At 31.8% G+C, this 15,091-nt stretch overlaps 1 protein-coding gene across 5 annotated transcripts in view; it reads right to left on the reverse strand.

Moving 5' to 3' along the window:
- Positions 1-15,091, reverse strand: part of AMPdeam (AMP deaminase) — a 41,412-nt gene that overhangs the window by 20,991 nt on the left and 5,330 nt on the right. For 3 of the 5 annotated variants that reach the window (XM_070110512.1, XM_070110509.1, XM_070110514.1), the window contains exon 1: positions 701-1,015. The exons of 1 other annotated variant lie outside the window; for it this stretch is intronic. In XM_070110512.1, coding sequence (XP_069966613.1) covers positions 701-836 — 136 coding nt within the window. In that variant the 5' untranslated portion in view covers positions 837-1,015. Of the gene's footprint in view, positions 1-700; positions 1,016-11,187; positions 11,403-15,091 lie in introns of those variants that run through there. One more of the 5 variants, XM_070110510.1, reaches the window with a different exon arrangement.

Consider the following 15,091-nt stretch of genomic DNA (forward strand, 5'->3'; position numbering starts at 1 on the left):
AACGGGAAGGTCCTTCGACTAACGGTTTTCTATTTTTTTATTATTATCGCATAGAAAAATTCATATCTCGCTTCCAACTACTTGAAAGAGCAGTAAATTTTTTTCATGACTATGAGCTTTGCAATTTAAAATGATGTTTTTTCATGGAGTTATATACAAAAGAAAAAAATTAATTTGCCCTAAAATATTCAAACTTCAACTATTAATATCTTTTAAACGGTTAGGAAAGAGAGAATTCAATTTCCTACAAAACCTATTAGTGGTTGGAAGCAATTTTGGAAATTTTCTATAGAAAAAAAAAATAATGTAAAACCGTTAGTTGGGGACCTTTCCGTTACAATTAAGAGCTGATAGACTTTCTTAGAGGTGGCTATCAACCAATTTTTCAGAATATGAATCCAAAAAATAAAAAGACATTCGTTTTTTTTTTTACCCACCCTAATATACATATAGTATGTGAACATGTATGGACAGCGAACTTATTTTTGACAATATAATTTGTGATGAATGCTTGCTAATAATCTTTAATTTACTTAGCATTCAAATACTCGTAGGAAGATACATTGAAGGAAATCAATCAAATTTAAGCAAGTAGGTGAGAGAATTTGAAATATTATTAGCACAAATTTTAAAGGGAATGAATATAAATATAACGTACTTTAAGGAGTTTCAACACAATTCACAATACAATAAAACTTACTGGGCGTTAGGGCTCCAGGTCCCGATATAGACCGCATAACTCGATGCGTAGTCACAAAGGGATAACGACTGATTCGCGGCTCTGGTATATCAATCGAATCAGTGGAATCCAGTGCGTGCACACCACGAAGACTCATCTTTATTATTTATATTATTATTAACGCTTTTCACTAGTTGTTGTTGTATGTACACTGCTATTTTTTATGTTATTTATTTGATTTTCACTTATGTAACAAAAGGAAATTTAGGTTAACACACAATAATTCACGTAAAATTTATTATTTATTATATTTTCAATTTTTGCAATTTGTTAATTCTGAAGAGCAATCAAAATGAAGTAAAATTTTCGAAATGTCAACCGTTGTTGGGAACAGAATAAAAATTAATTTCAATCAGCAAAAATAAAATCTATTTCGAAAGTCTATATTTCTTGACTTATTATTTATGCTTTCCTGCGACGTTCGGCAAGTAAATAAAGATATGTATCGTAAACAATTTTACACCAATTCACATTTGTTTGACTTTGCTTTGAAAATTGTGTTGCTATTGCCTTTTCATTTTATCGTATTTTGTTTATTTATATCAGCTGATGCTTTTCACTTTTGATTGTCTTTTCAATTTCGTTTATATTATTTATTTATCGTTTTTTTCCTTTCATAGCGGTGCAAATGTTGCCAGAGTGCTAATATTTATCTAAAAGACACCTACTGAAATCAAAGAATTTCATTGAATTTCATTGAACATAGAATGTTAGGCTTTATCAGTGAAGACACTGAGCTCAGCTCCGCATTTTTTATTTGCAAATTAACATATCGCGTCGATCGGTCGATTCAGGCAATGATCTACAGAACATTCATTTTTAAACGAATAAATTTCAAATCAATAAATTTTCAATCTTCGCAAGTGCATTATAAAGATGTAATATATTTATCGAACCCTAATGAAATTGTGAAAAATATTTAAGTTTCTTATTTTATAGCAATATTAGATAATTTCAGAAATTTTCGGTATGTATCGGTCCATATAAATAGGAGTTTCCTATGTTTTCTAATTTTATTACATTTATTATTTGAACATAATTTCCAACATACCATACATATTCTCACATCGAGTGAGTCAATTAAGACATTCCTGTCGATACGGATTTGTACACGTTTTCAAAGCACAACAACTGTACACATACATATTTTGTTGATAACTTGTCGAATTTTAGCTTCCAGCTTTTCGGTCTCAACTGATTTATCCCTACAAACAGTTGGTTTGACGTATCCCAACAGAAATTAATCGAACGAAGCCAACCGATTAGGTAGAAAATATTTCGTAAAAAATTTATGCTTTCATGCGCTTTAGTTCTTGTAGCAATTATCTGCTAAGTCCCTTCACCACTTAGGTGAATGAAATTGACCGAAACATAGCAAATCTTTTACCTTTTAGACTCCTTTTTGAGGGTAATGATGACCTTATCTTTATTTTTAACAAAGTTTGGACCGTTTTTTGCTGCTATGCCGCTAAGAAGTTGTCTACCTCCAAAAAACATCATATATACATAGTAGGGTGGTTGAAAAAACGAATGTTTTTTTTCGCTTCGTACTTTGAAAAATTGGTTGATAGACTCTAATCGATCCTCTAAGATATGTTCTCCAAGTATGAGCCCCTAATTCTTCCAAAAGACCAAAAATGGTCTGTTTATTTTTTGTTTTCTTTCCCTTTAAAAGACGAAAAATTATACGGATCATTTTTGTAGAGCAGAAAACTTCCTCTAAGACTATGAGCTTTGCAATTTTAAATTATGCTTTTTCATTAAGTTGTAAAACGCAAAAAAAAACAAATTTGCCTTCAAATTTGCCCATTTAATATCTAAATTTTTTCAAAATGATCTCCCAGCTGACTGTTTGATAAATAAAGCCACACACACCCTAATTTTCAAACACATTTAGCAAATAATCAGATAGCACTGTAGGTATGTCAATATGTCAACAAACGATTTGTGAATTAGACAACGCAAAGAATTTACATTCAAAGGTAATTGACTGCACAATGAATTTGCGATTTATACGAGCATTTTGCCTAGTCAGTCCGTGCACACATCTGCTGTTATAATGACAAAGCAATGAGAATAACAATGCGGCGCCAAAATATAAATAAGTGTTTGAACAGACACGAATGTGTTAAATGTACATTAGGGTGGTACTCGGGTGCATCTTTTTGCTGTTACAATTTTTGCTTCCAAAATTAGATATACTCTAGGAGAAAAAACCGAATGCACAGTAAAAGTGGTGTAAAAAATATTTTTTCAACAAAAGAGCTTATCAGTTTCTGAGAAGTGTTTGAGCGGAGGTGAACTATAAAATTTATATTTGAAAATATGACGAACACGCTAAAATACGTTTCACCTGTTGGGATAAATATATATATGCAATAAATAAAGACTATCCTCCTTTGTCATTGTCACGGCGCAATTATTAACCACACGCTAAACTGAGAGACAACAAAGGTATGTTTGCCTATATTATACTTGTATATAATATATATTTGTATGTATGTATGTATGTATTTCAATTTAATGTTTTGTTTACAAAATTGGATCAATATAAAAGGTACGAAATCGTATGTGCATACATATATATTTGTGTGTATCACTCGTATTAAGTGATCTGATCGCTCTAGAGATCACATACGATGACTTGCAAGCGCTTGCTTTTGCTTTTGGCAAACATCCAACAGAATTAATGACCGGCAGATGGCTAAAACAGTACTTGATTTAAATGAGGTTAATAATTTGTTAGAAATCCCACGTATGTATGTACATAAATCGGAAATGTATTAATTCTTGATATAAGTATGCTATAATTACTAAATACACAAATCATAATTTAAGAAATTGTTTTTATTGCTTAAAAATATTTTAGAAAGGAAGAAGCAACTATTCATTAAAAAAATGTCAACATATTGTAAATGCGGGTTATCTGATCCACTTTTTAGAAATGTAACAATATATCTTCTTTCAAAATGAAAACGTCAAAAAGCGTGCAATTTCTAAAAAACATGCATAGCTCCGCAAAAAAAAAAATCCTGTGATAAAATATTACTTAAACAGCTAGAAATATATTCCGAACAAATACTCAGACGAATTAATACTTATGAAGATTAGATCTAACTACAAAACATATGCAATACAATTCAATATACAATTACATACAATTACAATTCTATTGGATACAATTCATTAAAGCTCTCTCATAGAAACTATAAGATACGAACGATTCGCTATCAGTCTGCCTCTTTGTATAAAAGCCTAAAACAAGTTTCGGGTTTTCGAATGTGCATATTTTGGATTCAATATGTCCTTTGATTTTTCTAATAAGAACTTTCTACAATCACTTCTTTATCTGTTTGAGAATTCGTGACGATAAAAATTATTTCTAAGAAGAACTAAGAACTTCCACGCCAAGTCCACTTATCAAATTCTAAGCTTGCGGGAACACCAAATTATCAGTTTGTGGAATAGATTAAATATTATACGTTCATATCTCGAATCCACTGAAAAGTCAGCCAGATTAGACTAGTATGATTTTTAATTATGATTAGAGTAACGTAGCAATACTTAAATCTAATGTGTCAAGGAACATGCTTAACATCATTAGTGCTGTTACAAAGAATAAGCAGAGGGTTTGTATATAATATCGCTCTTTTCTACAGCGGTTTCCCCCGTAACTCTATTCCACAGATCTGTTGTAAATTTATGTATCCTTGAATGTTTAAGTGACTAAAAATATAGCACAGAGATATTTTATTTTCACATATTTACAAGATGGACAAATCACTTACACATTCAAACAGTGATATTAAAAGTTTTCAGTATGCCAAACAAATAGAACAAATAAAAGCGAAACAAATAAATAAAACATTTATTTAATGCTATTAAAATCAATTGTTATACAAATGTGCTGTATATTAATTAAGACATTTTCTAAAAGCTTTGCACTCAAGCATAATTGTATATGTATATATGTATTTGACTGTTTTTAACTGTCACTATGCTAGATTTCTTGCAGAAATTTTAATTTCTTTCAATGATGTTATCAACTGGCTATATAAGTATACTGCGACAAAATCAAATAAGCATATAAGTATGTATATGCACATATTTGTAGATTGTATTAACATATATATTATATATATTTATTATTTTTATATTGTATTATCTTGTAAATATATGAATGTGACGTTTTAATCACTATATTTACGACACATTGAACCTAAAAGACACTCAAAATCAAGTACAATACACTCGTATTCATACAAGTATATCTCAATCAACACGCATATACCATATGTACATACATATTATATGTATGTATCAATGAATACATGATGGTTCTTATTGTCGCGTTATTGTCACTGCTACTATAGTAAAATCTATTTTTTCACTGATTGTTCACGTACAATGTTATTATTTTATGGCTTTACAAATTGCTAAGAAATACAATGGGGCTATCTCATGTAACACATACTTATGTACATTTATGGATATATATACAATATATACATAGTTTGTTTTACAAAAATTCAAGTCGAGCTTAGGAATATTCTCACAGCTTATTTTAACAGCTTATCATAGAAATTTGAATATTGCATTTATATGGAGACACATGTTCGTTGTGTGCCGAGTACACCTTGACGATTTTGAAATTATCATATTACTAAAATTCTCATTTGTATATGTCGTCACTTAAAATACAAAATAATAAGCTAACATAACTTTCATAAGTTTACAGGAGAAGGAAAAAAATGTATAAAATATATAAACTACACATATTGTAAAGAAATCTTAATTTTGGTTATAACTTGGTTATATCGGGTAGCTTAAGGGTTTACATGGGTTTGGTAGAGCAAAAAACGCCCTATTTTCAATAATTTTTTTTCATATAAAAATTAATTATTCTATACAAACTTTTTGTTATTCCGATATTTGATAAAAAAATTTTGAAAGGAAAATATTCAAAACTCGGTCATTACGACGTCATTTCGGCAGACTCTCGGAAAAAAGGTGCTTCTGCGTTGACAGCAGAATTTCTAACAGGATCATCAAAAGGGAAAGAGAAATTTGTGTTTGAACTAAGTATTGGGATGAGAAAAAACAAATCAAGTTAAAATTGTATTTTTGGCAGACTTTTTTACAAAAACATGCAAATTTTGGTGAGAACATTTTTTGTTTTTTAAATAGTTGTGTGCGGCAAGAAATTGTAAATTAGAGAAATCTTGACAACCGACTTTGAAAACACACTTTCGAGAAAAACGCGTTTAAAGTTTTAAACGATTATATAGCTGAGCTCGAGCGCGCAGCTTTTCAAAGCTGTATCTCCAATACTATTACTGGTATCAACTTGAGAATTTTGGACAATATTTGATATATAATATAGAATTTAACAAGACAATAGAATTTTTATTTTTTTGAAGCCGTGAAACCCATGTAACCCCTTATGCTTAAAATTTTGTAGATATGTATATGTAATATGATTAGACCGGGGTAGATAATATTTGAAAGCAAAAAAAAATCATAGTAGGATGAAATCGATTGGAAACGCAAGATAAAATATCAAAAATTAAAGGAAAAATATGCACGGACGATCTGCGGTCGGTAAGAGGAAAGAGGAGGGGCGTGGTTGAATTTTTAAGGGTCAAAAACGGTTTGACTCAGTTTCCGGCAAAACTAGAAGTCCTATAGAAAAATGTTATATAGCAAAATTGTAGGTATTGAAAAGATTTACTACTTTTATAACAACACCTTTTTCACATAACCTCAAAATTTATGTTAACAAATCAAATTTTCAAGTTTTTGAGTACTTTATTTTTGTCTTGTACAACAAAAAATATTCTTGGGTGAAATTTGGAGTAAATGTACCTACTTATGTCCCATCTTATTTTTTTTATTTATAATATTAAGGAGGACACCTTATTTCAACTTAAAATCGAAAAAAACCCAGTTTTTAATCAAAATTTCTCGCTTCAAAATATCCCATGTCTTTTTATTTAAGTAGTAAGCTTTATGTTATTTGAAATCTCTTCTTTCTGATGAAATAAGTAATACTCGTATATATATTACCGAGGAAAGTTTTCGTAAATGAAAAAAAGAATCCACTAAACAGCTGCTACTACGATATAATAGGTAAATGAAGTAAAAAAAAACAGCTTTCAACAATTTTTCAGCTTCTCCTTTTACTGATCGTTTTCAAATGATGAACCCTTGTTCTATATATAGTTATATTTTTCATTTAAAAATAATAAGTTAACCAATTTTGCAAAAAAAAAAATTGCTTTTTTCCTTCGTAGTGTTCCCAAAAAGTGAAAAATTTACATTTCGACAGCTGTCAAATACACACTAATTTCCATATAGAGATCTAACTTTACATGAGCATAAAGAAAATTGTAGCAATCTAAGAAAAACTGCTCGCGCATTTTATATGGACTAGTGCGCGTCAATTTTGATCTTGAGTGTATTATTATCAATTTGATTTACACGGAAGTTTTCATGTAAAAAATTTTAACATTTTTACGCAGCTGCCAAATACAAATTGTTTAAGGCACACTAAGCCAAACATGATGACTCAATTAACACCTTAATTGCTACAGCTAATTGAATTATTTGAGCTGATATAAATAAACGCATTGTTGAGCACAATATAATTTGTAATCTCTGGTATATTTTGCTATACAAAACACTGTGCAAATGGGTGTCAATTACAATTAACGAAAATATTCAAGCAAAAATATTCTTTCTCGCCTTTCGAAAATCACAACTAAACACGAGATATAACAACAAGTTAAACAACCGTTTAAATATCCATCAAAGATCAGTGTCTAGGTCATGCCCATTTACAATATTTTTAGCGAAAATGCATTGAACTCGACAAAAATTGTGTAGGTGAAAATAACATGAGTCATGGCATGAGAAACATTTTCTACACACACACTCGTATGTATCTATAATTTCACAACATTTCACAAATCTTAATTCGTAAATTTTTAAATAGGTTCATTGCCCTGTTTACTTTTCACGAAGAGGGTTGAAAATCCTCACTGCAATGTCAATGCACAGATTTATTTCCTACTACTTAATCCCTTCCATTAACCTTTTTCGAAGACAGATATATTTCTCCTCCCACCTCCCCAGTTATAAAAAGCACTAGCGAATGAAAAATGTGTAATGACAGCGCGATACTTATCTTAGACTTATCTTTATTTTTATTGGATTAATTCGTTAACAACGTGTTTACCATATAGGCAGTCGACTAGAAAGAATGTGAGACATATATAATATGTACCTCTATTACGTATCGCTAATACCGCGAGTATAGTTGCTGTTCGACAACAGTTTGCCAAAATGTATATTACAAGTGGATATCGACTACCGCAGGCAGTTGCGATATTTCTACAATCTTATGTAATAGCGTTTATAATATCTATTATCGCTTTAACTGAGCAGAAAGCCTACCCTTTTGACGTTTCAAGTGATATTTCAGAGATATACTTATGGATAAATGTTTATGTGATCACTCAAAGAGATATCTCAGATATTTTTGGGTATCAATGCTTGCAGAAGGGATCCTGAAACCTTTCGAAACGAACAACAAGGCAAAATAACATAGTAAAAATAAGAAATCATATTTTGTGAGGCTTTCTGGATTTTTGGCTTTCCAAAAAAAATAAACGACTTTACTTGAAATTTTGTTTTTACAATAGAATCACAATTACGGAATCGATGAAAATGTTGCAGAAGTATTTTCGGGAGTCTACTTTATCCCGAACACAAATTTTTGATTGGATTTTTGAAGCCTTCATTGAAGAACGTTAAGTCAGTCCGGGTCAAATCAGTTGATAAAGTATGGTTATTCATCAAAAAAATATTATAATACTAGTGCTATAGCGGTAAAAACCTTCCAAAAGTTGAACATGTCAAAAAAGCAAATTAATTCCAAGCACTATTTCAACTCCCACCACATTTATTCGTCCTATTCATGGCACTTTTGCGTAGAATTATTTTTATTATTATTTGCATGCCTACAGCAACTGACGCCTACTAAAGCACGCAACCCCATCATCATAACCCCACAAATATTTTCCACTACTCATACCCAAGTGCAACCACAAATATTTTTATTAAAAAGCACTAAAAGGAAAATGCTAACGAACAAGCAGGCAAAGCTCTCGTTGATTTTATCTCTCTGTCGCTATTCATCACTCACACTGTACACATTGCAAATACATAACTGAAAGAAAATTATAGAAGAGTAAAGTAAATAAATAAGAGCATGTCATTCATAGCACACAATAAAGGCGTAGAAAACATGAAAATTTGCGAACGAAAATGACGTTCTACGCTCTAACTTTGGCAAAAGCGCAAATGACGCAGTGGGCGCGCCAACAATTGCGACGACAGCGATGCGGTTTGTAATATCGGTGCATTGAGTATATGTATGTGTATATATAATATATCGGCAAGGGGTTCTCAATTGGCACGGATAGATGTTGGCGACCGAATGCTGTTCGTTGGCGACTGCCTAAACTGATGGCAAACTGCCACAAAGCTGCCCAATTGAAACTGAGCCTGGAAACCTAGGTTGGTAGTAGAACCTTTGGCATTCGTGGAAACAGCCTGTAAGTTTATCAGCTATGCATTTGTTTATGACGCAATGTATAGAAATTACCACAATTTCGTCTCGCCACCTTTTCTTAGTGCGTTTGACAGAAAATACATTGGTTTTCGACGTCATACAATCGCTATGACAGATTGACAGTTTGTTTCATTTAGGATGTAGCGTATAATGTAGACTCTTGAAGTCGTCCATCCAACAATAAAATGAAAAAAGTTATGAAAATTGTGCTTCAAAATAGTGGTTGTAGCATTATAGAGATATCACAGGCTGTCAATATCGCTTGCGAGTCGGCTCAACGTATTTCAGTAAATGTTTTGGAATTAAGGTAGGTCTATGCCGAACCCGGACAGAGATCACAAAGCTAAATCTTAACTACCAGATTTAAAATACTTGTTTTTTTTTTTTTTTGTTTGATACAGATACTTCTGATTTCTTGATATGCGCTCTGGGTAACATGACATGTGTTTATTATCGCAAAAAGTAATTCGCTGAAGCTTCTCAAGGACTACCCTAGAAGGTATGTATATTAAAATTTATTATGTTGGGAAGCTCGATTGAGCTCAAAGACAGCCTATTTCAAATAAGAAACATTAAAAAATTCGAGCAAAAGCTTCATTATAAGCAAATTAAAAAAAAATAATAATTTATAATTATTAAATAAATACTAAATCGGATAATAAAATTATTATATCGATTTCACATACGAATTTTATTTAAAAAAAAGAGTTTTAGTGTGTGTGCCAAGCATCCCGGAAAATAGAATCATGAAATGTACTAAACTAAAAATGCAACCAGCTGACAAAATAAAAGAGGATAATTAAGTATCCTCCAGGTGGGGGTCCGTGAAAATAGAGTGGCTATGAATGAAGAAACTGAATAACAAATCTAGCTATTTGGAGAATAATGTTACGCTTAATAACACAAAATTTCAATAAATCGCTTCCGTCAATGAACCAACCAATCTTTTATAGCTATCTGGTCGATGCCAACATTTGAAAACATCGGCTATATCGATACAAGATTGATGCTGTTCTTGACGTTGATAACCCTCAATTGGGGAGCAGTACAGAGCGATGATTCTACAATTTATTATTTAAACGGCATTTTGCTCCAGCACGATAAATGTACGGCGTGCCGAGCGAGAATTTTCGAAACGAAAGCTAAATGCTTTCACGTGCTCGCCCGATGCGTTTACTCTCTACTTTACATTATGGTAAATACATATTGTCTTGATGAGGTTTTAAAATAGTACACAGTACCCATAGTTCATATGAAAATTTTCATATATACCCCTATTGAAACAACTTTAACTCAATATACTAAACTTTCTACGTTAAGCCAAGTAACTCGGTCATTGAGTCCTATCCCGGGGCCTTTAAAGTAAAATAAAATAAATTTATACAGAAAAACACCTCTTTCACTTTACTTTCCTCTGATCTAAACGCATTAATCGCCATCGATATTTATCGATTGTTTTTCAATGATCGATTATTTTCGTAATTCGAGTTCTTTCGTCACACAAACGTCAGAAGAGCAATATTTTGAATCTCAGTGCATATCAAAACGCACAACACAATGCAACACTGCACTACGCGCTGCTAGCACTCGCAATAGCAACAACAATATTTATCTTTTAATTGCGATGACAATTCTGTCAGCGATTTATCATTGTGTTGCATAACAAGACATTTTCTTCGCTGCGTTCACAACTGCTCTTAAGAGGCAAACGCAGCGCTGTTCATCAACAAATAATTCCGAGATTTATTTCAGCGATTTATAAATTTTCCCACACAACATTATTAAACAGAATTCATTTCATTTCAATTATTACAATGCACAATCTGCTGTGAATGCACATTAAGTTTGAGAAGTTGAACTGTTGAGCACTTGGCACTTGGCGGTTGGTGGTTGTCGTTTGGTTGTTCTTTGGTTTGTTGCAATCACTGCACTTGCCGTTTGTCAGTTGACAAAGGAAATTTAGTTTTCCGCTTGAAAATCTACGATAAACTGAACTGATTGCCTTCGCACATTCACAAAAAGCAAAGCAAAATAACGCCGCCGAACGATCGAAACAAAAGATTTCTTAGCGTGAGTGCGGCGGAGCTACTACATAAATGATGGGATAATATTAAACAAATGAAAGTGCACACACATCCACACATAAATACTTATAGATATGTGCATGCATTTGAACAATAGCAGCAAAGGAAAAATGTGGAGCAAGAGAGTTGCAGGGGCGATGTTGTACGAGCGCTAAAGCTTCGACGACAACGACAACGCCAACAATTGCTAAGGCAACAAGAGCAACAAAATAATAATAAATACAAGTGTAAACAATGTAGAATATATTTTTGATGCATTAGTGTGCTGCAAGGCGCTACATACGACTGCGAGGTGCACTTGGTTAGATCGGTGGAGAATTGTCAAGATGATTGAATAATTTCTACTCTTTTTTTTTAAGATTTTATGATTCTTGCATAAAATATATTTTGTAAGTTATAGATTTGTTTTACCAAGATAGCTTTGTCGGTTCCGAAGAATCATTAATTACCTATTTTTTTAAATTTTAACACAATTATTATATGAAAATCGAAAAATAATATTTAAAACAAGTAACAATGTTAACTGTGACTACACCAAAGCTATTATACCCTTCACGTGTGCATTTTTTTATAGCACAAAAATGCATAAAAAGAACGTTATATTAATTTTAATCAATCAGTTTGAATGGCAGGTATATGATATAGTATTCCGATCTGAACAATATATACGGAGATTGCAGCGTTGTATTGGACAAATTTTTTTTTATAAAATTTCATGAAAATATATCATCAAATAAAAAAGTCTTCCATAAAAGAACTTGATTTTGATCGGTCAGTTTGCGTGGCAGCTATATGCTATAGTGGTCCGATACCGGCGGTTCCGACAAAAGAGCAGCTCCTAGAGGAGAAAAGAACGTGTGCAAAATTTCGCAGCGATATCTCAAAAACTAAGGGACTAGTCCAGGTATGTACAAACGGACAAACAGACATGGGGACATGTCTATATCGATTCAACTCATCACGCTGATTATTTATATATATAGTACTAGGCGCCCTCCACTGCGCTCCGGGACGCTCGCTCGCCTACGTCCGCCCCCCGCCGAGCGCGAGCTAGCTCGCTCTTATGTTAGTTGATTTTCGACAGCAGCAGAAAACTTTTATATATAATAGAGAGATATAGACTTTATATAGTCTCCGGCGTTTTTTTTCCAGATGTCAGAAACTTCGTTGCAAAATTAATATACCCTTTTGCGAGTAATATTAACAATAAGAAAAGTTCAATAAGGAGATTCCGAAAAGTTAAGTTGAAGTTTGTGGTAATACTAATAATGTTTTGTTGCTCATATATAGCTCTAAAATCCCACTACAACAACAATGTTACTGTAAGAAACATTTGCTGATCCTTAAATTAGCTGAAATGTAAGCGTTACTTTAACTAAGCGATAACGAATAGGAGTTTAGTAAACTCCAACTCCGCCAAGAGAGTGCTGTCCAATAAACTTACTAAATAATATGCATTTAAATTTTTATTTAGTCATCATAAAATACCGTCGCTTCCTGAATATTACATAGTCAATAATGAGAAAATATCGATATGTATCGATAGCCAAAATATAATAATACTAATTGTGACTAGTCGATTGTGTTTGGTGACCTCGATAAAAAAATGCAGAATATTATTAAATTACTTTTTTAACATTGCAAATATACATTAATGAGAATTACCAAGCTTTCTGAGCATTTGCTGAAGTTTTAAGAAATTTGAATTTATAACTAAAAAAATCTCAAAAAAAAAAAACTAAAAACCATAATTTAGGTATATGTAGTCACAATCGATACCACCATCACTTTTTCATGTAGCGAAACTATAAAACAATAACTCGATTTCTAAGCAAGAGTACACTTACTTTATTACTATATTTACAGGTGCTTATGAATCTGTATACCTATGGTATACAAATATATGAAGAAGACAAATATACTCGTATAGACATTGCTCGCACATACTTGCTAATAACCTCCTTTATGTTTGGGTATGTCGAAAGTTAATATCTAAAATTATTGTGAAATAAACTTAATACACTCATACTTATACTAATATGTACGTATATATGTATGTGTGAACATACGCGGTATTTAGACACTTGAGCTTAATTAATAAGTAATTGTGGCGGTGAGAATTAAAGTGACAGGTCAAGATGGTTGCCGGTAATTTTTTTTTTTGAAAGTCGATAAAAGATAAATTTTGCGAACAATAACCATTTAGTTAGGTGGGGTATAAATTTCCTGTAATTTTTTTTTTTTTAAACTGGTGCAATTTTGTGAATATGTTAAATTATACAACATATGTTAAAGTTATGATCACAAATATGAAAAATGTATAAACTGAGCCATCGATTATTAGTGCGATATTTTAAGACTTTTTAAAGAATGAAGAAGACCAATTCGAACAATTTGACAGCTTATTGAGTATGCACTTCTAAGAACCCTAAAGTCGTGTACAGCACTTCAATAGCTTTCAATCGAATAGCTTACAATAATATATAAGAATTAAAAACAAAAGGCAACTAGCGTAAAAAAATGTGTATTAATAGTAATTCCACCTATTCAAATATTCAGACCAATATCTCGAGATAAACTGAGCGACTTGGACTTGCCGTGTGCTGCAATAGAATTATGAAGGCATTAAGGGACAAACAGAATCAAAAGCAGATTTTTGAGAATTTAATATATAAAAATAAAAACTACTGTATAAATTGTTTTAACATGTATATCTATTTATGCATATTTTAAGAAATCACAGTAGAATTTTTGAAAAAAAAAATTTTCGAATTACACGCGATCTACGACGACGCTAAAAAAGTTCGTCCACTGCTGCAGTGATTAAGGCCGTCTCCGAGAATTAAACCTAAAATCAAAATCTCTACTAGAAGGTACGGTCCATACAATGACTTACGGTCGAAAAAAATAATCAAAAAGTTAAAAAAAATTACGGCCTTTTGAAAAATAATTGAATTTTACTCAAACTTTTGGATCAAAGAACTGATGGGTCGTTGTAAGGAGAACTATATGCGAAAAACTCAGAAGAAATTTAGATAATTATCGATAAAAACGCGTTTAAAGATAAACTGATTACGCTGATTGAACTGAGTTGCTACACTTTAGAAGACTGTAACTCAAAAGTTAGTCGATTTAAAATTTAGTACGTTATTTTTTAAAGGTATAACCTATAGAAAATAAAAAAAGTATCGATTTGTTTTGTAATTACACACTAAGTGTGGCTCTTCATAGACTCTTTTGAATATTGTTAAGTATTTGCCTTTAGCTTTTCAGGAATTTCGAAATCGTTTTATTTGGTATGCCAATATCTGCAACGAAGGGGTTATCCAACGAATTTTAAAGTATTCTGTCTGTACGAAATTTAAATAGAATTTAGATATTGAGGACAGCAAATAAAAAAATCTCAAACGCCACAACTTAATGGCACCATCAATCAGCCAGAGAAGCCTTGCCGAACTAAGCTGAACCATAAATGTTATTAATATAAACCATAATCTATTGTTGTCATTTTCAATTACGTTAATGCAATTGTTAAGCGGCTATATACCACACGATATCCGTATAAGTGCACATAGTATGTGCATATATGTATATATGCAATCCGGTCCAATCAATTATAGTTGTTATTAAATA

The sequence above is a fragment of the Bactrocera oleae genome, chromosome 5 (assembly GCF_042242935.1).
Source record: "Bactrocera oleae isolate idBacOlea1 chromosome 5, idBacOlea1, whole genome shotgun sequence".
In the NCBI taxonomy this organism is placed as follows: domain Eukaryota; kingdom Metazoa; phylum Arthropoda; class Insecta; order Diptera; family Tephritidae; genus Bactrocera; species Bactrocera oleae.